Source organism: Polyodon spathula, chromosome 12, assembly GCF_017654505.1.
Source record: "Polyodon spathula isolate WHYD16114869_AA chromosome 12, ASM1765450v1, whole genome shotgun sequence".
NCBI classification, from domain to species: Eukaryota; Metazoa; Chordata; class Actinopteri; order Acipenseriformes; family Polyodontidae; genus Polyodon; species Polyodon spathula.
The window spans coordinates 18,150,144-18,177,216 of NC_054545.1; the positions used below are offsets into that span (position 1 = coordinate 18,150,144).

Sequence of the window (27,073 nt, forward strand, 5' to 3'; positions counted from 1 at the left end):
TCATAACCCACTAGGTACTATTTTAGGTAAAGTCCGTGGTACACATGTGACCCACTGGTATCTGGTAAAAGGGGCTCTTCTATTTAGACACTGAGCCGTCTCTAATGTAAAGGCCTGCTCATATTATACACTCAGGGGTGGGCTAGACACAGGCAACATTGAGGTCATTTTTCATACAAACAGTAATAACAATTTGTTATGTCTTGTTATGGTTTCTGGTAAATTGTTTCTTATGATACCAGAGGCAGAACAGCCCACTGAAAGTTCAGTATATGCTGTCCTATCTTGATTCTTACATTTTTACCAATTTTCGGTTTGACCCTTAAAGTAGTTAATCTAAAAGAAGCACTTCAATAAAATATTTAATAAAATCAGGAGATACTAATTGCAAGACATAAAACTGGTTAAAATCCCAACAACCTTAATAACAGAGGAACCTGTGCATGTGATACAGTACCTGAAGAGTTCTTCAATCCCTCAGCAGACTCGGTCTTACTGAAAAAAAAGACACAAAATCTAAAATTGTATTATCGTACTACAGCTCTCTCTAACTACAATTCTTAAGGCTGAGCCCACACCACTAGAAAGATTTACTGACTGTACCTTTTTGACCTAAATAAATAAATAAATAAATAAATAAAGAGAGACAGCCATAACTTTTTACACACAGTACTTACACCACATTGGTGCTGCTCTTCCTGCTGGTCACCAACTCGCTAGTGGAGCTCACTTCATCACAGCCCAGCTTCTGATCCTCTGTGTGGTTGCATGTCGAGACTGTGGGGAGCGCTCTCTTTTTGGGACTGCCCCGTTTCTCATCCCCAGAGTCAGAGGAATCAATGGCCACCACCTCCAGCTGTGTGCTGGGGAGCTCGATCATCTCCAGGGAGGAGTCGCTATCGGCAGAACCCTGCTCCAGACCTGCTTTGGAGGGCTCAGAGCCCTGGCCCAGCCTGTATCCCTTCTGGGGGGTGGATGTGCTCACCTTCCCTCCTTTGGTAGCTTTCCTGGGCTTGCTCTTCCTGACCGGCCTGCTCACGTCCCCGTCCTGCTCCGTGTCGCTGTTCTCTTGCCCATCGTTGGCTTTCCGTAGAGCTTTCTTCTTTTTTAGTTTCTTGAGTCTCTTCCCAGCTTTGTTCTCTGGCACCGCCATGGTAGATTCTGCATGTCCCTCAGCCCCCTGCTTGGCCTCTTCCTCCAGGGCTGTCTGGCACGACAGCAGTTGATTTTGGGCCCAGATACTGGGCCTCTCTGGGCCTAGGAAGGAGCTTCTGGTTACTGGGTTGTCCTGCACCTTCATGCTGTGGGAGGACTGGGACTGACTGGGGGAGCAGTTCTCTCTTTGTTTGGTCCAGCGAGCCTCTAAAGACAAGCTTACACTCTCCTGGGAGTCACAACCGACCTGCCCAAATCCCTCTACCAGTCCAGCCACGCTCACGGCTCCAGCGAACCCCGGAGACACTGACAAACTGGGCTTTGTGCCTTCATAAGGGGGAAGAAGAAATAACAGAATGATAATCCGCAGCAGTAAAGATACTGTAAAATCAAGCAAACCTTTGTATATCTATGTTAAGCATGCTTTTAGGAAGCTGGAAAAAAATCTGTTCTGCAGTTGATTTTGTAATCTTTTACCAAAGTCCTTACTAAGTTCCATCACTACCGGATACTATTATTCAAACAGTAAGTAGCTTCAAATTTTATAATACAATTTTCGCTTTCACATTCCCCTTGCTATGTATGACGTTTGCAATCATTGTGAGTGGTTCTGGATTTTGTTTTTCCAACACTGAGTTACATATCATGCGATTTATTGCACTGCATCAACCTCAGTGACTGTGCCCTTTACCATACCTCTATTTCATATAGGCTGCAACGTGTACAATATCTACCCTTTCCATTAGTGCTGTAAAGAACCTTTGAACAAACACTGCTTGAAATGCTTGACACCCATTCTAATGTACGGACAGGTAATTTGATGGGGTACCGAGCTTACTTTACTCCAGAGTATTTTACTGTAACATGGTACACATTACACTTGTTTTCCAGCTATTGCAAAATATTACATTTACATTTTAAAAGAATACTTGAACATTAAAAACCCACACTCATCCAAGCCTTGCTTTCCATTGAAGTGTGTCAACCCCAAACCCTACATATTGATTCCATAAACTTGTATGGGAGAGCAGACAACTACACAACGCTGCTACCAAAGAATGCTTACGCAGCCCAGGTGTGCACCACATACCTTGCACCGGTGTGGAGGTGAGCGGACACTCCAGTGCTGTGGCGTACAGGCTGCTGTTCCCAGGCTGCAGGTCTGATGAAGCTGTGGTGAGGGGGGTTCCTGCCTGACTGTCCAGAGTGTCGGGATCCTGCTTGATGAGAGTGGACGGCGTGCTGGTGGGGAGTGCTCGTGCTGCAGGTGGGCACAGGGAGGCAGGCGGGACAGTCAGGTGGGGGAATGGGGAGAGGATGGTGGTGGAGGGCTGACTGGTCACGTGAAGAGAGGCATCTCGGAAAGGGCAGGGCAGTGCTTTTGCTTCAAATTTAGCCATCGGCTCAGAGTGAGGACCATCATAGGACTCTGTAACACAAACAGACTGCCAATGTCAGGAGACCTCCACTAACTCCGCACATACAGACTGGAAAACATAAGAAAGTTTACAAACGAGAGGAGGCCATTCGGCCCATCTTGCTCATTTGGTTGTTAGTAGCTTATTGATCCCAAAATCTCATCAAGCAGCTTCTGGAAGGATCCCACGGTGTCAGCTTCAACAACATTACTGGGGAGTTGATTCCAGACCCTCACAATTCTCTGTGTAAAAAAGTGCCTCCTATTTTCTGTTCTGAATGCCCCTTTGTCTAATCTCCATTTGTGACCCCTGGTCCTTGTTTCTTTTTTCAGGCTGAAAAAGTCCCTTGGGTCGACACTGTCAATACCTTTTAGAATTCTGAATGCTTGAATTAGGTCGCCACGTAGTCTTCTTTGTTCAACACTGAACAGATTCAATTCTTTTAGCCTGTCTGCATATGACATGCCTTTTAAGCCCGGAATAATTCTGGTCGCTCTTCTTTGCACTCTTTCTAGAGCAGCAATATCTTTTTTGTAGCGAGGTGACCAGAACTGCACACAATATTCAAGATGAGGTCTTACTAGTGCATTGCACAGTTTTAACATTACTTCCCTTGATTTAAATTCAACATTTTTCACAATGTATCCGAGCATCTTGTTAGCCTTTTTTATAGCTTCCCCACATTGTCTAAATGAAGACATTTCTGAGTCAACAAAAACTCCTAGGTCTTTTTCATAGATTCCTTCTCCAATTTCAGTATCTCCCATATGATATTTATAATGTACATTTTTATTTCCTGCGTGCAGTACCTTACACTTTTCTCTATTAAATGTCATTTGCCATGTGTCTGCCCAGTTCTGAATCTTGTCTAGATCATTTTGAATGACCTTTGCTGCTGCAACAGTGTTTTCCACTCCTCCTACTTTTGTGTCATCTGCAAATTTAACAAGTTTGCTTACTATACCAGAATCTAAATCATTAATGTAGATTAGGAATAGCAGAGGACCTAATACTGATCCCTGTGGTACACCGCTGGTTACCACACTCCATTCTGAGGTTTTTCCTCTAATCAGTACTTTCTGTTTTCTACATGTTAACCACTCCCTAATCCATGTACATGTGTTTCCTTGAATCCCAACTGCGTTCAGTTTGAGAATTAATCTTTTGTGCGGGACTTTGTCAAAAGCTTTCTGGAAATCTAAATAAACCATGTCATATGCTTTGCAATTATCCATTATCGATGTTGCATCCTCAAAAAAATCAAGCAAGTTAGTTAGACACGATCTCCCTTTCCTAAAACCATGTTGACTGTCTCCCAGGACCCTGTTACCATATAGGTAATTTTCCATTTTGGATCTTATTATAGTTTCCATAAGTTTGCATATAATAGAAGTCAGGCTTACTGGTCTGTAGTTACCTGGTTCAGTTTTGTTTCCCTTTTTGTGGATCGGTATTACGTTTGCAATTTTCCAGTCTGTCGGTACCACCCCTGTGTCAAGAGACTGCTGCATGATCTTGGTTAGCGGTTTGTAAATTACTTCTTTCATTTCTTTGAGTACTACTGGGAGGATCTCATCCGGCCCAGGGGATTTGTTTATTTTAAGAGCTCCTAGTCCCTTTAACACTTCTGCCTCAGTTATGCTAAAGTTATTTAAAACTGGATAGGAACTGGATGACATGTGGGGCATGTTGTCAGTATCCTCCTTTGTAAAAACTTGTGAAAAGTAATCATTTAATATATTTGCTATTTTTTTTCTTCATCTACGATTTTGCCATTTGTATCTCTTAAACATTTAATCTCCTCTTTGAATGTTCTCTTGCTGTTGTGATATTGGAAAAACATTTTGGAATTGGTTTTAGCTCCCTTAGCAATGTTCATTTCTATTTCTCTCTTGGCCTTTCTAACTTCCTTTTTGACTTGCGTTTGCAGTTCTGTGTACTCTTTCTGCGTACTTTCTTTTTGGTCCTTTTTTAATGCTCTGTAAAGTGCCTTTTTCGCTGAATATTTTTTTTAATTGATCTATTAAACAATTTTGGCAATTTAGTTTTACATTTAGATTTGTCTACTTTAGGGATGTAATTGTTTTGCGCCTCTAGTACTACATTTTTGAAGAACAACCATCCTTCTTCTGTGGGTGTTTTCTCTATTTTACTCCAATCTACTTCTGTTAGTCTGTTTCATACCTTCATAGTTTGCTTTTCTAAAATTGTAAACCTTAGCTTTAGTCGTTACTTTTGGGGTTTTAAAAAACACTTCAAATGAGACCATGTTGTGGTCTGAGTTTGCCAGTGGTTCTCTGACCTCTGTTTTAGTTATTCTATCTTCGTTATTTGAAAAGACTAAATCAAGGCATGCCTCCCCTCTAGTCTGTGCCTTGACAAATTGTGTTAGGAAGCAGTCATTTGTCATTTCCACCATTTCTATTTCATCCTTCGTGCTACCCACCGGGTTTTCCCATTTTATCTGGGGGAAGTTGAAATCCCCCATTAGTATGGCTTCTCCTTTGCTACACGCATTTCTAATGTCATTGTATAACAGATTATTTTGCTCACCGTCTGAAAACAATCCACTCTGAAGGGGCAGTCAATTTCAGTGCACTTTACTGTGGATACATTCAAGGTTTTCTACATGCTAAACAAAAGCATCAACCAGTTTCCCACCAGTTGTTTTTAAAAGGAGTAAACTTTGAATTTAAAAACAAACGTTAAAACTGCTGTCTACACAGACAGTATAATTTCTGGTAGATGGGCAGGGCAAGTGGAAATGTAGTTTTTCAGTTGTTTGAGAGGATTTACTTAGTTTGTTCTAGTTTTTCAAAGCACTAAATATTTGCAGTAAAGCAATGTTTCCTCTTTTTTTTTGGCAAACCGAAAAATGGATGGTACTTGTAGTCTAGAACAAACAAAATTGAGTAAAAGGTTGAGCAAACCTTTTACATGAGTAAAATCTATTAGTATTATTATTATTATAAATGGAGACCCCTACCTTGCAGTCCTTGGATGATCTCAATTCGTTGGGTTCTCAATGTGCTCATTTCCATTGTAACCTGAGAAAGAGAAAGAAGTTAGTGAAGTACTTCTCCTCATTCATGAGGGACCGACTTGCACTAATTTTGCTTTTGCATGCCTGTTAACTTTTGTGTACACCAAACAAAATACACAGGGGTCTTAATCTCAGCATTGTTGAAAACCTAGAAGTAGGGGGCAGAAAACAAAACCAAAACTCCATTAATGTGTACCTTTAAAGTTTTCCCTACTGCCGTGGTCCTCAAAGCTGGGCAAATTTCTAAGCACAGTGCCATACACTGCAATACTGATGTACTGGTAGGGGAACTACAGTTCAAACATTCTACTATCCAGTGCTTAGAATCACTGCTTTTGTGCTATTAGATAAATCTCTATTTTAAGTCTTTTTATTTCACTTTTTGGAATGCACTGTATCTAAATGTCAAGAGAGACAACCAGACATATGTATCGCCATCTAAAGACTGAAATGATTCACCCCAAATTCAATACAAATGTGTCTACCTGCTGCTTGAGCACTAGGAGGCGCTGCACCTCCATGTAGGCAGCCTGTAGGGCAGCCCGTGCCTGCAGCAGGCTGCTTTCCACCCCATACACAGACTTGTTCAGCTCTTCTTCCCGAAGAGAGATGCTCAGCAGCTGGTCCACCTGAGAGCGCTCTGAAACAGACAGGGAAACCTGGCTGAAAACACATTGAAGAATAGGCGCAAGGCAGCCATAGCCAAGACTTTCGAATTCATTGTCTTACTGCAAGTTAATATGTCGGGTGCAGGGTGATGCTTATTGTTATAAGAGATGTACAGTTCTTGCTGCTCAAATGATGCAGAATTCAATGTATTAACTATTGAAAAATCACAAAAACCAGATTGTGCGATATGTTATGTAAACAGAATTACATCTATACACAGGAAGGATTAGTGAATTTTAACAAACCCTAACATCCTTGATTTCTCATACGTGATATAAGCTACCTTATTACTGGTCCTGTTTGACTGTCTGATTGCAGCTGCAGCACACCATTGAAATTCATTGACTTGTAATCACAGTAAATGATTACCAGGAAGTATTTTAAATATACTGTTACTAAATTAACATATAAACCAGTGCACAAACACACAAAGGGTATTCAAAATTACATACTAAAAGGTTAAAACTATTTGTATAAAGAGTTTATCGGATTATAGACAATTGTATTGTGAAATACGAGTAGGTTACAAGTTTGGTGAAAACTGGGACGAGTGAGGATGTTACCAGCGATAATAAGGAGGTAAGAAAATGTAGTTAAAAGCTTTGGCTATCACTAGTGCACAGCACAGGGAAACTAGATGTCTAGGTCTGATGAAGACTCAAGGGGCAGGATGTTGTTCAGGATGAGGTGGATTGACTGTGGTTCAGGGGGAGGCTGATCCCAGTGTTACTGAACCAGGATGCTCAGAGCAGCACCTGGGAGTGCTCTGAACAAAACAGCACAGGCAGAACCAGAACATATAGAGTTAGAAATACTACAAATAAACTTAGCAAATGCAATGGCAAACGTTATAACTTTAGTGTCTAACAATAGAATCACCACGGCAGTCATTTTGGCGGTTTGAGGTTTTCAAATTTAAAATGACTCTGCGTGTCTGAAAGTTATGCGGTTGCGAAAATAAGGAAGTTATAATCCCACCTAGGTAGAACCGCCAAGCCATAACTTTGACTGCCTTTTAAAATACATGTTTTTATTTTTAATATAACCTACTATATTATATAGACACACACGCGCCCTGGACCGGGCAGCCATTAATTCCTTAGTTTTGTACAAGGAATACAGTGGGGAAAATATCAGTAGGAGAATTTCATCCTGAAGCCACAGCACTTCAGCAGAAACATTTCGCTCAGAAAACTGCAAAGCAGCAGGCTGTAGCAGCTCAACCTGGATGTTAGATACGATGTGCCTAAATAAAACTTTTGAGCTGTATCTTACAGCTTGTCTTTCATTTTAAATTTTGATGTTGTTTAACATGTAACTGTCATAGTGACTGCCGGCGGCGGTTTTAGGTACAAGTATAACCGCAGCAGTTCTAGTGTTAAAGAAAAAGACTTGTCATAGATATGTTTGTCATTGAACTTACTAAAAGTGTACTGTAGTGTTTCTAAATTCAACACCATTGATTTTTTTAGTCATGTACCGACATAGGGCTTCAAATTAGCTGTAGACAAATACATTAAATTGATTTAGAGATCTGTATTTTACTTGTTGCCGTCCCCCCCCCACCATCCATGAAAAAGCATTTAAAACTCACCTTTTTTAGCTTTGATTTTCCTTCTTTTGTTCTTTCTTTCTGAACTGGGGATTCCCGACAAATGGCCCTCCTAAAACAAACAGAATGAATCAAGTCCTTACGATTTTCTTATTTGGCACGTCTACAGATTCCTGTTATTAAATGTAATACCAACAGAGGTATCCACAGAGGACCAAGAAGTGTGTGCTCTGAAACTGAACCGATTCCCTTCCCTAGATTTATGCCTCAGATATTTGCAAGAATACAGAATCCAAATACACTAGGCTCTTGCTATTCCAAACCAACCTATAATCCGAAATATACTATTATAAAGAAATGCATGTCACAATCTGCAAAAGAACTGTCACACAAGAAATTTTTAATATTACTGCAGTGACCTGCGCATGTAGTGTACATTTAATCACATCGTGCCTATTTGTTGAAAGATCAAGAGTTTATCAGATTACAGCCACATCCAAACCAAAACATATAAACATGCATCATGAAAGTTTGGTGAAAACTGGTGCAAAATAAAGGCAGTTATCGGGTTCACTATGTACAGTGTGACGGACGGACATGATCAAAGCATATTTAAGCAAGGACCGATTCCTCATTGACTGGAATGGACTCCTACAAATAATCTGAAGAGGCTCTTGTTCCAACTGGTTCAGATTAGCAAGTCCACTCTACCCATAATAAATGGCTCCTTCATATTAGCAGCCTCTCTGCTGTGCCGGTTATACTCACAGCAGCAGCTCTGCGTTTCTTCCCCACGCCCTGGCTGTCATTCTGCTCAGTCCCCGATGTGCAGCTGCTGTCTCCCTCCAGAGATCCATCAGGGCCCATCGCTGAGGCCGCAGCTCCCTCAGACAGCATCTCAGGACCCCTGGGAGCCTCTCCCTCTGTGCCTTCTACCTCCGACTTCACGCAGGGCAGCTCCTGTAGGGACGGGCTGGAGGTCTTCTTGGACAGGGAATCCCTCTCCGATTCTGGAGGCTGGGAGCGTTGGTCTCTGTTTGGTCCGTGGGGAGAAGGCAGGGTTGGAATGCAGTCTCCCTCTTCTCTGTTGCCCCCTGCTGGGTTGTCAGAGAAGAGACTGTAGACGGAGGCGCTGCGGTCGTTGACGACGCTGCTCTCTGATAGGCTGCGTTTCCGGGTCGAGGTGGGGAGAGCTGCACAGATACTTTCCCACTGGTAGCCTTCCAGATACGGCATATCAGATGCCTCCTCTACATCCAAACCCTCCTGTTCATTCTGAGTAGGAGCCACCATCTCTATGCCAAACCTGCAGTGTACAGGACACAATAAATCTGTTACCATGGGGCAGTGGTCTGGGCAAGATCAGAGCATATCCATTATGTGCTACAATCTGTAACACTGCAATACTGATGTGTTGGGAGGGGATCTAAAGCTATTTAAATCTTCTACTCTGTGCTCTCAAGCACAGCTTTCGTGCAACCTGATAATCTGAATTCAAAGTCATTTTATTTGACATTCTGGAAAAAATTCAGCATTAGAAAAGTCATCATGAGAAATAAACAAATGTGCCAATGGCCAAAAAACTTTGAGAACCAATGCCATAGGGCATAACACGAAACACACTAGATTGGTGGGTTAGAAGGTGACTTGCCAAACAGGTTCTGACACACCCTCACAGCAAGTCTAAGTTACAGGAAGATACATAAACAACACACCATAGGAAAACAGACATTGTTGAACAAGTCATTGGTGTGTGTTTTCGCTAGTCAATCACGGTTTGGGTGTTCAGTAATGGGCGATCTTGGTGTTCACAAGTGCAGCAGAGGCCTCCATGAAAAGGCCACGACAACATTATTCTTTCTGTTTTACTTAACTGTTTTTTATATATATGAATCTGTACTATTGTTAAAAGGTTTTTCTTGCTGTGTTAAACTGTGACAATACCACTTAAACCTGAAGAAAAAACTGGAAGTCCTGAAAGCTAGTGTTTGTATAGAATAGATAATAAAATAAACAGCATCAACTCCAATTCTATAATAGTATATACATTCACTGATTCATTTCGTATTTGCCATGTGATTATCTATACATGAGAAATGTGGACTACTGCAAAGTATTTAATTATGGGACAGTCATCCACAGAATAAGCCTGACTCCATTTCCACGGATATTAAACTAGAGACCAGAAATGCACGTGTCTGCCTGTCTTTCACTGCTCACGGGCCAGCACAATTGAAAGATCAGTGTCACATCACATGGATGATCTTGGATTTCCATGTGAAAGACAGATACTTGTAGAGTCAGATACTGTATACAGCTATGGCCAATGGGTTTGCATCACCTAGAATTTTAGGAAAATGCAACACTTTTGGCCATAACTATAGAGAAAAGGACTGCAAAAGTAGGAGAGGGGAAAAGCAGGTGGCACTTAGTCATCAAGGGAGTATATCATTAAGTCTCACTGACCTCGGCATGCCTTTGCCCTGCTCCTGCTTCTTCCTGCTAACTTGCTGGTACACCTGGTCCCAGTCGACGTTCCTGCAGGACCCAGAGGAGCTGATGAGCTGGCGGAGGGTCGGTTTCAGCCCGGATTCTTTGTCAGAATCGTTCTTGCGGCTCCCGCTGATGTCGCGGATGCGGCGGGCAATGTTGAGGTTGGGTTCGTGCGAGCCTGTCTTATTCTTGGAGGTGATGTGTCGAGTCAAATCCCTTTTCAGGGAGGCCGGCAGGCCCAGCTTGCTCAGGTCGGTCACCAGGAATCCTGCAGCAGGTTGGTCCTTCGTCAGCTCACCCCCACTGTCCACTTGTCTTTCTCCATCCCCTTGAGCTGCATCCCCAGTTATCTGGGAATAACTACTCAATGTGCTGACATCCACGGACTGCAAAGATGGCAGGTGTGAAGGCGAGAGAACGCTGGTTTCTGAATTGCTTGTACACAGATGATACACCTCTGTCGTTTCATTGTATGATAAGCTTGAGTTTCCAGGATGAGATAAGCCTGCGTTCCCAGGATGTGCCTCAGTGTTGTGTCGTCCAGAGTCAGAGAGATCCCTATCGCTGATGTCCTGAAGGTGGCTCATCTTGCTCCTACTTCCAGTCCAATCTGTGGAAGTCTCGCACTCCTTGCTTGGCCTTCGATCTAATTGGAACGGCTCCATGGCTTGGTCTGAGGTCTTTTTTGGCTTGCTGCATTTAAGGGCCTCTTTGGCCTTTATGAGCATCTCCTCTAAGGAGTTATCTTGTCGTGTGGCACTCCGGAGTTTGGAGATGTACGAGTTCTTGTTTGTTTCCTGATCCCGAGTGCTCCACTTGAGCTTGTCTTCAGATTCTTTCAATGCAGACTTCTTGTCCTCTGGTTTGCTGGAAGGGGCCCCCTGATTGTGGAGCGTCTCGGCAGCGGTGTTCCGGGTCCGGGATCTCTGTCTCCGACTTCTGTTCCTGGCGGAAGCCTTTTGCTTAGCTATGCTCTCCCCCACAGAGTGACTTGACACTGGGGGCGCACTGTTACTTCTCTCTGCATGCTCTCCGGCCGGCGAAAGGTCAGGTCTGAAACGTATGCGAATGTTCAGGTTCTTCAGGGGCAGGGGCTGGCAGGGAAGTTGAGAGGGATCATTCCCCTCAGTCAGCCTGGAGTCAGCATCTTTGGATCCCACTTCCTGGCTTTTAGCTGGAGGGTACGGAGCCCAGCGGTGCGTCTTATCCCTGGGAGGGTTGCTGGAGCTCTTCCCATTGTTCCTCTCTGTTTTAGAGACTGGTTGGTTTTCCACTTGGCTGAAATCAATCGCGTTGCTGAACGACAGGGAGTCACTAGTGAAATCCATAGAGGAATCGTGCTGCGACCCTTTTTTCCCATTATGCATTCCCAAGTGGAACCTATCCTGGAAGTAATCCCTCCATTTCCCCCGGCTCCCAGATTTCCAGGTAGAAAAGCCTCCACGCCCACCATGGTGCCAGTTCCTTCCTTGCCAACTTTGGTGCCAGCTGGCCTGCCCTTGACTAGGGTGCCATCCAGATGAGCCTGACTGGCAGCTGGAAGCTCCCCTGGTCCCACTTGAGTGGTGGGTCTGGTTCCTGCTGGGATGGGGGAAGTTTCTTTGCCCAATATTTTGGCAGCTGTTGCCTTCCCACTCCCAATCCCTGGGTGGCACCCCCTTGTGGTGCCTGCGAGATTGGCTTTCTGGGAAGTTCAGCCTCTCGTCTGACCTGCGCCAACAGTCTCCCTGATTGGAGTTCTCAGCACTGGCATCTTCCTTTCTAAAAAGAAAAAGAATGCCGACATGAGTATTACAGTAATTTGACATTTTTGTTGCTGATCCATGTTGTATTTACAAACTATATAAAATGTGTTTTGTTTCCTACTCGTTCAGTACAGTGTGGGAATATTTCAAAATATTGGGTCTTCATAAAACTATTTTTTAGACCAGTGTGCTTTTATGATCCAAAACCTAGCATCCATAGGGGCATAATGTTACAGGAACAGCATCTCTGATAAATTAGTTTATAAAAGGTGCAGTAAAATGGATATGGAAAAAAACCAACAGCATTGGTTGTTGACTATCCTTTGTGAAACTTGAGGATGGAAATAAGACTCCTATTGCATAGCATCTTCACCCATTCCAGGTTTTAATACAAGCTTGATTAGCCAGTGTGGATGTAACAAGCTCAGGTGTGTCTATTACGCAATTGGAGTCTTGTTTTCATCCCTGCACAGTACAGTAATAACCAAAAGTGAAGACACTTAAATGGTGCGTACCTAAGCCAGCTCAGGGCATAATGCAGTGTAAACGATACGTAAAAAATTATAAGCCTCTCCGCGATCAGATGGACCCGAGTCGGCTTAGGTAGCAGTGTAAACAGAGCAAAAGTGTGTCTAAATGTCAAGATCACCAACACATTTAGCATGCAATAATAATAATATATATAAGGAAAAAAGTTACAAGAAATAGATGTCTACAATTATTTATTTCAGCAAAATATCCGTTGATGCTATGATAGTATTGTCTACATGGTGCTAGAAATTTCAATATGACAATGCAGAATCTAATTCTAGAAAAGTATAGAAAATGCTGGATTGTAGGTGAACATTCTTAGAGTATAACAGGGTTAGGCATAGGATGATTGCTGTCACTACCAATAACTCAATATAGGAGCCATCTGACCTTAGGCAGAAAATTATTTATTGCCATAAAACTGGAGACGGATACAAGATTTCCAAGCATAAATATCCCAATTTCAACTCTTGTTTCTATTATCAAGAAGTACAAGACTCATGGTACTGTCACAACGCTCCCTCGGTTTGGAAGAAAGCAGGTTCTTTCACCAAAAACAAGTAGAATTGTGAGGATGCTTAACAACCTGAGACTGACTGCCAAAGATATTCAAAGTGAACTGGCTGCAAGTGGGACTGGGGTTTCCATTTCAATCATAGGTCGAGTATTGCATGGTGAAGGTCTCAATGGTCGCAGGTCAAGGAAAAAGCCACTCTTAGGAAAACGTCACAAGGACAACACTGTGTAACAATTTTTTTTTTTCTTTTTGGTTCCAGGGTAGTAAGTGTTATTTCCTAATTGCTTATGCCTCAAAAGTATAGAAAATGGCTATTATTCCCCACAAACTTTGCTTTTGTGACCAGGACAGTGATATTTTGAAATTTACCTATTTTCCAGAACATTCCAGACAGATTCAGTGCTAGTAACTTCTAGAACTTTCCAGTAATATAAATAGTAGTATAAATACAGGGGCCTTAAACCCACCAGTTCTGTTTAGTTCCAGCTGCCTAAGTGGATACATATTTGCATTTTTCTGAGATGGCATTAAGAGTCTGCAATGGTGGCATTTCTGATGGGTCTCCAAGGCGGTTTTACCAAGTTTCCCTGCTATCTTTGCCTTTGGGACAGCAGAGACACCAAGGCGCACTACCACAGGCGGGACTGGCCACAGCGGACCGAGTTCTCTGTGGGGAGGAACAATGTCAAGTGGGAGCCACTGGTGGACCCCTGGAAGGTGCTGATGCCACCACTGCACATCAAATTGGGCCTTATGAAACAATTTGTCAGAGCTCTAGATAAGGAGTCGGCAGCCTTCAAGTACCTTCAAGACTTCTTCCCTAAGCTGTCTGAGGCAAAGGTCAAATCCGGTGTCTTCGTCGGACCACAGATAGAGAAGATCCTGGAGTGCAGTGAATTCCCCAAGAAGCTCACTAGTAAGGAGAAAGCAGCTTGGAACAGCTTTGTCGCAGTGGTTCGGGGCTTCCTAGGCAATCACAAGGCCGAAAACTATGTGGAGCTGGTTGAGACTCTGGTGAAGAACTACGGCACAATGGGCTGTAGGATGTCCCTCAAAGTCCATATCCTTGATGCTCATCTTGATAAATTCAAGGAGAACACGGGAGCGTACTCGGGGAAGCAAGGCGAGCGCTTCCACCAGGATATACTGGACTCGGAACGCCACTACCAGTATAGTAGACAGTATAACGAGAATATGTTGGGAGACTACATTCGGGGGCTGATTCGTGAAAGTGATTTACAGTATAATCGTAAATCTCAAAAAACTACTCACTTCTAAATCTTTTGTAGTCTTTTTTGTATTACTTTAGTATAAATACATGTTAATTTGGATACATGTTATTTTTTTCTGACTTTATGTGAACTAAAAGACACAAATTCGCCCATTTTCTCATTGGAAATAGGTACATTTCAAAATAGCACTGTCCTGGTCACAAAAGCAAAGTTTGTGGGGAATAATAGCCATTTTCTATATTTGAGGCATAAGCAATTAAGAAATAACACTTACTACCCAGGAACAAAAATTGTGTTACATAGTGCAATCGCTTAAAGTTTGTAAAGCAGCATTTGAAGGATGGATATGAGTTCTAGTAAAACGTTCTGTGGAGTGATGAACCAAAAACTGAGCTATTTAGTCACGCTGATAGTCGTTACGTTTGGAAAGTCTGAAGAGGTGTACAAAGAACAAAACACCTTACCTACTGTCAAGCATGCAGGTGGTAATATCCTTCTATGTGGCTGTTTTTCCTCTAATGACACAGGAAATTTAGTTCCAACACATTGTAAAATAGATTCTACAGCATACCAAAAGTTATTAGCCAATCATCTGAAACCCTCTGCTACAAAACCTGGATTAAAGTGCATTATCTGATTGAGAATGTTTGGTATGAGTTGAAGAATTCTGTGCACAAGATAAGTCCTAAAAATCTATATGAACTGGAACAATTGTGCGTTGAAGAATGGCTATAATTTATTTTATTTTTTTTAAATCACTAAAGAATTTGCCAAAAACTCATTGACAAATATCCTAATCATTTAAAAGAGGTTATTATTGCTAAAAGTGCCTCAACTATACATTAATTTCATTTTTCTTGTCAGCGTAAGAACTATATATATATATATATAACAACCCTCCAAATAAGAAGGCAGTACCACCAAAGGTCTCAGAGATACAAACAGACTTTGAAAAATATAGATTAGGTACATTAGTAAAATTACTGATAAGTGGGTTAATTTTTTCAACAAATTGGATAAGTGGTTTTCTAGTTCTATGTAAAAATGAAAGTGTGACATACAGACTTAGGTGTACCAGCAACTTCCACATACCCCAAATTAAGATACTACCAACAACAAGTGTAACAGAATGCACTCTGCAGGTTTTATCACAATTGGGAAAGCGGTTCCCAAGATAGATGTAAAACTTGTGACTTACAGCCTTCCGACCCTAGCAGAATGTCATTTGTCAGATCTATCACAATGGGATTAGAGGATCTCTAGATGTACTTAAAAGTGTGGCATGCAGTACACAGAAGTACAGACACCTCTACTTTTTCCCAGATCAAATAAAAAAAACTTACCTGCTAAAATAAATACTCAAATAAAATGAATTACATTTTGACCTGCAGGGTAGTATCACATAGAATTTCTGTGCTGCAATGACCTCATCCCCATTTGCCATGCACTTGAGAAAGAATGTGGGCCCCAGAAACAGCTGTGACACATGACCTCAGCAAGTTCTGGTCTTGACAATCAGCATAGTGCTGTCTGTCACTGCCTCCCAATATCATACAGTGCTCCACCGCCAAAGAAACAGACAGAGTTCTTGAAACTTGGACAAGCACTGTTTTTAGGCTGCTACTGGGAAGCAATCTGCCATGTAAGCTCTAGGAAACTTTCACAGCCATAGGAAAAGACTCAGTGGAAAGTTGTAGGCTTTGTACAGTATCCAACTTGCAAACTTTAGTGATTAAATGCTTTTCAGTCAAATCAGCTATTCTGTTAGGCTATATGCCTTGCCCTTTACCAACAGTTGGAAGAGTATACCACCTGATGCATATGATGCATCTGGTTTTAAGCCCCGTCTCATGACATACGATTCAATCCTCATTCTCATCTGCAGCCTGGTCTAAAATTAGACCATTAGATCTACAGAGAGCTAGAACTGTTAAAGAGACAGGCACTAATTTCAATGGCAATGTATTCCAGATACTGGGACAAAATGCCTTTCCCTATATACTGAAAGGTTTTATATAGGTTTTATCAACGAGATACCAAATAAACATGTACAGTTATACTATAAGACACTATTCTGTGGTGCACATGTTTATTAGGACCAAGTTCACTTTACATCTACAATACACTCGCCCTCATCAGTCTACCTTTTTCCAACCAGTGCACTGTCGTCAGAAATCTTTCTTGTAACTAATGCTGCAACCACAACGCAGACAGCATACCATAGTTTTAACAACTTAACATAAGCAGCTGGTATACAATTAAACAACACCATCTAATGAGTGTTTTGCTGCTAATACTAAGGAAGATGAGACCCGTGTACATCATACAGTACAGTCCTCGAGGTCCAGAGTCCTACAGGTTTTACAGCCATCAATAACTCACTGATTAAGACCTGGAAGGGGGTTCATTCTGTTTTTAAGGTAGCAATTTATGGTTCAGTTTTGAATACGGACCCCAAATTAAAAACTGAGAAAAGCAAATCACAAGCAAGTAAAAGAAACCGATCTGCAGTGGAAGTAGATGTTTATATATACTATCTTTCAGCATCACGAGGCCTGACTCCCACTGTGACAGTGAAAGAACATTTAACACAGGTGCTGTTTTACAAAACAGAAGTTTACAGAATTTCCTAGGGACCCCTGAGAATCTGCAATGGTTGGAAAACTTGTACAACCTGTACAACACTGATTTTGGGTCCATGTGGAATAAAGACCTTGGGGCCTGGAATTGAGCCCCCCTATTGTACATGTTAAATAATGAGACGACAGCGAGGCAGGCACGCCTTACCGGATCCTCTCCTTGCGCTTCTCGATAAGCTCGATGAGGTCCTTGTCGAAGTACTGCTCCACTGCGTCCCCCTTGCCTGCGTCCTCCCTCTCCCGCGCCTCCGCCTTGTCTTTGTGAAGCTGGCTGGAGATGTGGCTGGCATAGGCTGTGAGCCCCACCACGGTCACCCTGCATACCCTGCACTCGTGGTCACAGTCCCTGGGGAAGGAGGGGGATAGGGGCTGTTCAATAGTGCCCACAGGCATCGCAGGAGAACACACTTCGCTGTTTCCTTACAATGCTGAAACACAGTGAACTAAAAACGTGCACACTTTGCGGACACGTTCCACTTCACAGGGTAGTGTGAGCAATAGGGCTCTGAAACTTGTCACCAAAGTGGTGGTGGTGGGAGGTTAGTTTTTATAATCCACAAGGATTTCTCCTTGACACAACAATCAGGAGGCAAACTGGCTTTTCTTTTCCTTGAAATGTGATCTTCCTGAATTGTTGCTTCTAAGATCTTCGTGGTGGTGGTGGAGGATGAAACACAGCGATGGTGAATGGAGCACACACACACACACAGACAGAGACACACACACGCACCCTCACACACAGCCTAGCTCTCAGGCATGATGGTGTCGGCTGCTGTGGGGCAGCTTGGAGACAGCTTCTACATTTAATCTGTGACAGGTTCCTCCCCTGAGCAAAGTGCTGAACAAGCAAATCCCTGACCAATCCCAGTCCTACTGTAACTGTAACTAGAGATAGGGCAGCTGCAGCTAACACCACCCCTCCCACCCCGCAGCCCAGTGTGCAGGCTCCCAAGGGTCTGGGGCACTGCCTACATACTGAATATGCTGCCCAGTTGTCTCCATAACTTTGGCTCTGAATTTTTCTTATAACCATTTCTTTGTTTGATCCCCAGTTTTCCCCCACTTTAAATTCCATTCAAATCAAATCCTTTTGCCAGAAGAGGCTAGACAGGTGCTGGGAGCGGAGAGGTCTGTCAGTTCCAGCTATAGATAGGAAGCATGTGCTGCCTTAAGAGCAGCAGGATGTAACAGGGTTAGGATTTAATTCCACATTCAAATAGGACAACGGTTGCCAACTCTAGTCCCCAAGTACTTTCAATAGACCAGGTTTGTTTCATCTTGTTTTGCTTTTTCTGTTTTATATTATTATTATTACACCGTGTAACAAACAGTTTTTTTCGAGATTTACGATTATACTGTAAATTTACAGTATAATCATAAAACTCGAAAAACTACTCACTTCTAAATCTTTTGTAGTCATTTTTGTATTACTTTAGTATAAATACATGTTAATTTGGATTCATATGTTGTTTTTTTTTCTGACTATGCGAATGAAAAGACACAAAAGCGCCCGTTTTCTCATTGGAAATAGTGATATTTTGAAATTTACCTGTCCTGGTCACAAAAGCAAAGTCTGTGGGGAATAATAGCCATTTTCTATACTTTTGAGGCATAAGCAATTAGGAAATAACACTTACTACCCAGGAACAAAAATTGTGTTACATAGCATTATTATTATTATTGATTAAGTGTTGTTTATAAAAAAAAATCATGATTGTCAGTTGTCAAGAGGCCAGACATAGTGGCATGTGGATTAAATGAGTGATAAAATATAGCAAGACTGGTGCAAGTCTTGAAGCAAAGGTATCGCTTGTATCTATGCCAGCGTCTTTCACATGCATATTTTTCATAATGATTGAAATAGAAACCTGTACAGTGCTACTCTGGGACTAGGGTTGACAAGACAACCACAGTTTTATGGAGATGCTCTCAAGCTTGGTTGAGATTCTCCTCGCTGTGTTGGAGATCTCCTCTCTTGCCTGCCCTGCCCTCCCTTACCTGCCCTTGAGGTTCTCCAGCTCCCTATGGTGCAGCATGCTCCTCATGTGCTCATCCATCTCCTGGAACAAACATTGAACACATTTAAACATTGCTTGCAAACCACCAGCAGAGTGCTGCTACTTACACAGGAAGGAAAATCCTTTACTTGCACACATTCCTGACAGAAGTACATTTTTTTTGCTTGTTTTTAATGTTCAATTCTAATTTGAGATAAGCTTTATAGATATTATCAAAAACACAATAGCAGAAATTATGAATAAAATGAATTATATTGCTGCATTTTGGAGAAAATCCCTACTATTACAGCACTGCATGCCAACTACAGGTATTTTGCAGTAAGCAGGTACTGCAGTACTTCTTCCCTAAGAGGTCCGACCACACTTGTCTCGATCGCTATCACATTAACAATGCAATCCTGGTCTGATCTTTACCCGTTTTGAGTTGTAGACAATTAAACACAGAATGCACTTCCGTTCTCTGCTCATTGTGCTTCTTCTCGATTGATCTCAAGCCATACCTGGAGAATCAAAGACAAAGGGTTCTCAAAGGTTAAAAGGTTAAAATGCTAGACTTCAAAAGAATAAATACTAGAAGAAACTTTGCAAATTCAATGGCAAATGACAAAGTATTTCTTAATCTGTCTTGACACTGAAGACTTTAAAAAATATTTGTTGAAATGCTTGTTGCTGAATTTACAATTTTGTTTGTAGATGTTTCAAAAGTACTTACTACCAATGCAGCAAGTCCATGCGGTTTACATTTGCCTATAGTTCATGGCTGAACTTACATTATAGTCCTACAAGGTACAGTGTAGCAGGGGGCACAGTACAGAAAAAAAAACATTGTATCATTCTGTGAAACCCTTTGCTAAAAGAACAGATACTACAAAGTAAACACACACAAGACTAAAACCAAAAATATATACCCCACCCTCCACCCTTGAGTGGTTTCTTAGATCATCTTTAGTGCTCATGGGTGCGATGGAGAGCTGGAGATTATTATATATCCATGGCACAGGGAAAGGGACAGCACAACCTGCGTTTCCCCAAAATGCTGAGATCAAAACCCCTCAGGTACAAAGAGGACGAGGGATCAGTTCAGTTCCCATGCCAAACTGACATTTGAAATGACACTTGTCAAAACATCTATTAACTAGACAAAGTTAATTTAGATTCGACTGCAAATCAAATCATTGATCTCTCTGTATGAGAGACATATACTGAAGCAATAAAACAATATCAGCTGATAATTTAACCCTACTGTATCCTACTTTACATACAGGTAGAGAATATATAACATCAGATTGCGACACCTAAGAAATGAGTTCAGGCAGTGTGATTTTTTTTTCAAATACAGTACGTGAAGGGGTTGTTTTTGTTGGCGCATTCCATTGCTGTCACTCAGTCATAATTCTTGAATTGATTTCTTTAAAAATCAGGCAACATCACCATCAGTGCTTTCCTTGTAATGGGTACAAAACTGCAGACAGATTCAGCCAACACTGTGGTTTCAAAGCAGATTACTGTCCTGTTTTAAAAAGTGGGGTCAATCACTGGGATTAAATGAGGCGAGCCAACACTCTTAGGATGCAGTGTCTTGCCCCATCAGTGCCAATGCTGCAAAAATTAGACAAGATGTGTATAATTAAACTGCTCTGAGAAACAGTACACTGTAACAAGACGACTTGGGAACTGAACAGCACTCAAACAAGTCTGGACAACTCCTGAACTGCACTCTTTCACCACAAACACATTACAGGAAGTCTGATCCCCTGAATTAAATGCAAACCTTTTTAGGTCCTAACTGTACGTAGCAAGGCTTTGCTCTTGTGCTTTATCTTGTCAACAGAACACAGATGGATTTACTGCAGCTGGAACCGGAGACAAGCAGCTCCAGTTTGATACTGGAATGATAACAGGTTTTGTTGTACATGGTGAGCTAGAATTGTGAACAAAACTGGATTAAACTGTTTAATATTGAAAGAAACGTACAGCCCTGATATTCCAGTACAAATGTGACATGGTGAGTCTGCAAGATATTTTTGTTTCTTAATGATAACTGCCTTTAATTCCTTCAGGGAAGTTGGAGTGAGAGGCTCTTTCATCATAAAACAATTTAATATGTAAAGTACCTCATTACGCCAGGTAAGGCTACTTTGTGAAACCAAGATTCACAAAATCACCACCTCCAAAGTTCACGTGTTTCCACTAGTCCAGTTTCTACTTTAAACATGCAAGAATATCTGGACAAGTACAGCAGAAAAGTAACATTTACAGTAGAACGGTGCCATCAGGGAATGATGGCTTGTTTGGACTCATATGCAAACACTTCTTTATGGGTTCCTGCTATTTGTTGTTTTAGCAGATGATCAAATAAATCAACTCAACGAACCAGAGAGCAATGCCATCTGTGGTCTGCGCTCGCTGCAGTGTTAGGTCAACTACCCAAACGCCCTTCCTAGAATGAACTGCCCAGCTCTGCTGTGTGGCGCTCCAGCAACTGAGACAGGGTCTATTTCCAGCGGCTGTGAATTCCTTGAATTCCTCCAGCTTTCCAGTCCCATGAGCATGTCCCACACAGCATACTGACACACCCAGGCAGCCCAGCAGAACACACAGCTACTGTAGCACCTGCTGTATCCAATACTATATCTGGACCAATACACTTGTATTCAAGACAAAAGTGTTCATTATCAGCGCATTTAAATATGTACTTTATCTGCACATACTAATCGGCACTCGTTCTGGAAAGCACAAGGCTCTTGGGCAGGCTTTGAATGTTTTGCTAGGGGTGAGTCTTTCCATTGAAAAATGAATCCCTAAAAAGTAAAGCTACAAAAATACATATCAAAAGGTAACATATCATCAAGCAAAAACAGGTTTTAATGTTTAATGGGTGGACTGCATGTTTCTGAAAGACAAATAATTCAAAATACAGAAGGGATCAATTCACAAACCTTTAGGCCATTAGTTTTTTTGTAAAATCTGTTTTGAAAAACCAAATAGTTTTATGTTCTAGTCTGTATGTATTCATGAAACTAGTCTTGATGAAAACCAAACGTTATTCAATTCGATCCCTCCCGGTTTAGCTCAGTGCACTTCAAACCTGTCAAGAGTTTTGCCTAAATGTATCTAGCAGAAGAGGAACTAAAGTCATCAATAGCTTTTTACTCAGTGCTTTCAATCTCTGCTTTTGTGTAGTTGGATACATTTGTGTTTTATTGTAATTTTAGTTTAAATTTTAGAAAAAAGTAGAATTGTCATTTGGATTGTAACTATTTTCTAGTATGGCGATATGATGGGTATCACCATATGCAGGTCTCTTGATACAATATCTGTAATGGTACGACATAACAATTTCGATCACAGCAGATCAAGCGATCATTTAGCAATGGGATATTGTGTTAAACTAAAATGTAATGAGCTAGGGAGAATATGTATTTATACCAACTATAAAACACTTCATTCATTCATTCATTCATTCAAGAACCACGTGGTTAACTGCAAGGAGCTGTGCTGTGCTTTTGGTTTGGAGCACAACACAAACAATGCATACCTTTATTATGATAGGATATACCATGTAGTAAAAATGGTTGCACCCTCAATCGCATAAAAAACACACATATGTGCCCGTGGTCAAAGAAGCCCGAACCACTGGTTTAGATTAACTGAACAGACTTCAGTGGCTTCTACAGAAAAATGCCAAAATAAGTATGGGCAGCTCAACACTGGTTTGCTGGTCTGATAGCATGTTCAGTGCAGTTACACACTGATAGCAGTTAGTGTTGACAGGAGTTACTGTATGTTGGAACATTTTATTTAGATATAAATTAACTTTTGGTCTTAGAATACAACTCACAGAATGGGTTAAAGATTAAGTCAGAGTCTGGTTAAATTCCTACTTACAGTAAGTCGATAAACACCTTTACAAACTAGAAATAAAACAGGCTTTCTTAGGAAATTAGTTGATTTAGGAGGGTTATAAAAACAGTCTACTTCAAAGACAAACTGGATTGAACCTGTTGCTTTGAAGCTAGGGTTAAGACAAATTGACAGTTAACCAAGTGAGAAGATATTTGTGTCTTTCTCGTTGGTTTAAGGAAAAAATCACGATGTCACAGAGACTGCATTTAAACTGAGAATACTGAAATGTTCTTGTTATTGCTCTGATCCGTGCTTGGAAAAAGGATACCTGCAAACTGGTGTCACTGTGTAACCTTTAAGATGTCTGGTTGTAACTTTGCAACTCAGAACTTATCTTCAATAAACTATATTTATCTGGACTCAAAGAAGAAGCCTGCGACCTCTCTCTTTTTCCTTTTCTCAACAATTTTTCCTAGACCTCCTCGCAAGTCTGCAGTGGTGAAAGAGCTGAAGCATTTCCATGCCTATTTGTACAGTAAAGTTTAGATTATATATATATTTTTTTCTTTTAACTTGCCTCTGGTATCTAAATATGGTTCTGTTATTCACAGCAAAGGCAGGAGACATTGTTGCAATGTTTATGGTGTCAGTGACAATTATCACAGAATTTTAATGTGCGGAGTAAGGATGACCATGGCCTTTTATACAAACACATGCAGCTTACAGTAATGCCATGCCCCACTTTAACTGAAAAGGAAAACATAGAATACACACAGAGTTACTTGAGTGTTCTTTGAGGTCGGTGGTCTCAAGATATATTGGTAAGACTCAGTACACCCTGCCATGGATTTAAAGCACACATTGAAGGCCTCTGGGTTAGCACCAAATAGTAGACTAGTCAAATACAAAAGTGATAGTTGAATGTGTAATAATAATATAGCCAGTGGTTAAAACGATGTGGTTGTTCATGTTTACTGGACAACACCTGTAATGTAAATTGACTGAAAAAAAAAAAATCACAGAATACAGCTGTGTACAAAATATAAAGACAACATCTCAGTGTGTGGTCCCTATTTTGCAGAAATATTATCACATGACCTCAATATAGCAGTCACTTAGGGTCAGAGGTCAATAAGTCAGGCCACTGACAAATTAATGTAGTGTTTATATAACCCTCAAGAAGATGAGTTATGAGGCTTTGACAGTGCTGTGTTATATTGTTTTTGCTGGTCCTCTATACTCCCCTACTGCTTTCTAACTGTAATCTGCAGTAAGGTTTTCTTTTACTGTGGAGCAGTGGAGCACCACAATTTAACTTTATCTATCATACAAAAAATGTCTAAGTGTATTGTTTCAATTTATTACATGCATATGCCTTAAAAGAAATGCTTTGTGGAGTTGGCTTGCAGATCAGAAAAATGCACATGCTCTCTGCGATCCTGTCACCATGTTTCTATTAAACCAACACTTCATAATCAGGTTCGTACTGTTTTCAGCCCCCAGATTCATTGCTATTGTGCCATATTCCCTGATATATGAAATCTTAATTACAGTGTACACCTCCGCTACAATTAGGGCTACTGGGTTTTTTTGTCGTTCCCCCCCCCAGTGTTTATTTTAAAACATTTGTAGATTTCTGCTGATGGTCAAAAATCAGTGTTTAATGTAATTATGTAATGTTATATATATAACTTCCAAAAGGCAAGGTGAATGATAATTTATTTTGATATGTCAAGATATCCTGCGATGTCCACGAACAGGGGTGTGCATGTGCAAACAATGAGTAGTGATTTCCAGGGCAGCTTTAACAGTGTCTAAAACCAGATTCCCTAGGTATGTAATGCTTGACAGCAGGGATTAAACAGCACACCATGAACAGTCCAGGTAGGCTATTAATCAGATATGTATGGACTGTAGTGTGATGTACTGTGACCCTGTACTGAAGCGATGGCTAGCACCGTGAATACACTTGCGATAAAAGCAGAGATTTGTTATTAGATGGACAGCAAGGCACTTTGTGGTCATTGATAACAGTAGTAAGAAGTCAATAAGAAGTTATAGGCAGTTTTATAGCCAGTTGCGTATGCAGATGATGTCATCCAGTGTGGCCGCCATGATTTTCACAGTAGCAACTTCCCTTGAACAGGCGTAACAGATGACCATTCTGAAATGTTTTATTCCAATTTTTGTTTTAATCGGATAAGAGGTTTCAGAGATAATTGATGATTTTATATTTTTATGGTAATGTTATGACATTAATCAACCTGGTTGCCAAAGCACAGTACATACCGATCAGCTTCATATTAACAACAGTTAATCACGGCCTATCCATCAACATGTACAGCAATTGTCATAACTCTGCATTAAGTAGTTTTTAATACATAGGCGTTTTAACAAATTCCGCAAAATCCAATATGACTGCCGAACTATGTGACTTAAGCAAATCTGACGACTATTGCACTTGGGCATCTACCAGCGTACCGAATTGGAAGCCTAATAAGACGAGTCTAATTAGTTTCCTAATGAAACCTCGAATGGCTCAAAATGGTGGCAAAGGGAGTCTCGCTTCAATCTCTGCATTTTTAACTTTTTTGGACCCACGTGATAATGTGATGTAAGATGCTGATCCAGTCCTTTACTTTGCGCACATGCTGTTTATACGTGTTTTGGTGCAACATCTCCGAAAACCGGAGAGTTTGGAAGATCTAATCGCTTTGTTTGGGTTGATCTGAAATTGTGTGCATACAGGGGCTTCATATGGTGTGGGAACGAAACAGGCAGAGTTACGAATTTCGTAGCAAACCGTTCCCTCAGTGAACCACAACAGCTGATCACTAATAACAGATATATACATAATATTTTGCTAGGTCACACTGTAGTGAATTATCACGTTTATAATAACTTGGGAAAACTCCTCCTTAGTCCATTTTCTTTTCGAACACCGGAGGGACTGTTTTCAAGCCCTGTGCAAATATCGACACTCACTCTAGTGTACAAGAAATGGATTAATACTTGCTATGGAGAATATCACCTCCTGGTCAATCATTTACCAATGCCTTTGCACGCCTGCATCCACACACACTTGTACATCATGCAGAGGTGTCGTTTTTTCACCACGTTTTTTCGCCGTTACCTTTTCGGTGATGCTTTATCCCCTGGTTATGGTTCACGGTTCACTGTGCGCGTCCCACTCTCTTTTCCGAGCCGGCTTCGGTGTTTGGATTTGTTCTTCTTCGTTTGTTTACGACTTCAGCATTTCCTTCACATTGTTTCATACAGTAGCCGCCATCTTCACTCGAACTGACTCCTCCTCTTCCTGCTTCGTAATACCGCGAGGAGTATGTGAGCGCAACCGACTGACTGGTCAGAATAAGAAAGTAAAAGTTACTAAACAAGTACAGTATTTAGGGCCAGGGTGTATATATATATACAAAGGACGGTTAACAGAACAAAATCTTAAAGTGTAGTTTATGAACTCACGCGCGGCTATGGCTGCGGACGCGCGCAGCAGGATGCTTGGAGCGCGCACACGTGCGTAAGAAACTGTTTCATGGCCCAAAAATAGCCCAATTATTTGTTTTAACTGCAAGAAGCTTATTGTTAACACGTAGGCCTGTGCATAAAAAAACAATCAAAAGCTTTCGTAAGAAAAGATAACTGGTATAAATTTGATAAAAACTACAAGCCCCAGAACAGCTCATCTATACGTCACTATCAACAAATTCGTACGAAAGCTCTGAAGGGACAAATCAACATTCATACCAGACCAGCAACTGAATTACAGCGTGATCCCTTTATTGAAATGCTCAGTACTTTAAAGTTATACCACTAATCTAATTACATTATCAACCCGTGACTCCTTAATATTTCCCGGCTGTGTTTTTGAAGTAGCCCAATTCCACGGGAAAACCGCGGACCTAGCAGCACTATAAACTTTAGTAAAGTGAAACCCGGATCAACACTTGACGTTCATTTCTTCAGATAAAATTTAAGTACTGCACGTGAAACGATGAATGAAGTCATATGCTTACTCCATTATAATTTACAAATAGTATATTACCATATAACATGTTATCACATACACACGCTTCCCGTTTCATCAAAATATTTTAGTATGGGTTGTTACCTGGATATTTGTTTTTCTTTGCAGAAGTGAACGCCCATCAAAAACCAATTTCTGCAACAGGACAGCTTCTAAACAAAACAGAAAAGCCG

General features: G+C 41.2%; 1 protein-coding gene across 1 annotated transcript; it reads right to left on the bottom strand.

Annotated features, from left to right (window-relative positions):
- Positions 1 to 389: 389 nt before the first annotated feature.
- On the bottom strand, positions 390 to 26,172 carry LOC121324432 (zinc finger protein 106-like). Its single transcript, XM_041266297.1, has 12 exons — positions 25,992 to 26,172; positions 19,427 to 19,512; positions 18,993 to 19,054; positions 17,143 to 17,340; positions 10,304 to 12,091; positions 8,606 to 9,143; positions 7,880 to 7,949; positions 6,102 to 6,256; positions 5,560 to 5,620; positions 2,246 to 2,584; positions 678 to 1,482; positions 390 to 495 (listed from the first exon to the last, which is right to left on the bottom strand). Exons 2-12 carry the CDS (start codon positions 19,478 to 19,480, stop codon positions 405 to 407), a joined length of 4,161 nt encoding a protein of 1,386 aa, XP_041122231.1. The 5' UTR covers positions 19,481 to 19,512; positions 25,992 to 26,172; the 3' UTR covers positions 390 to 404.
- Between the last annotated feature and the right edge of the window lie 901 nt (positions 26,173 to 27,073).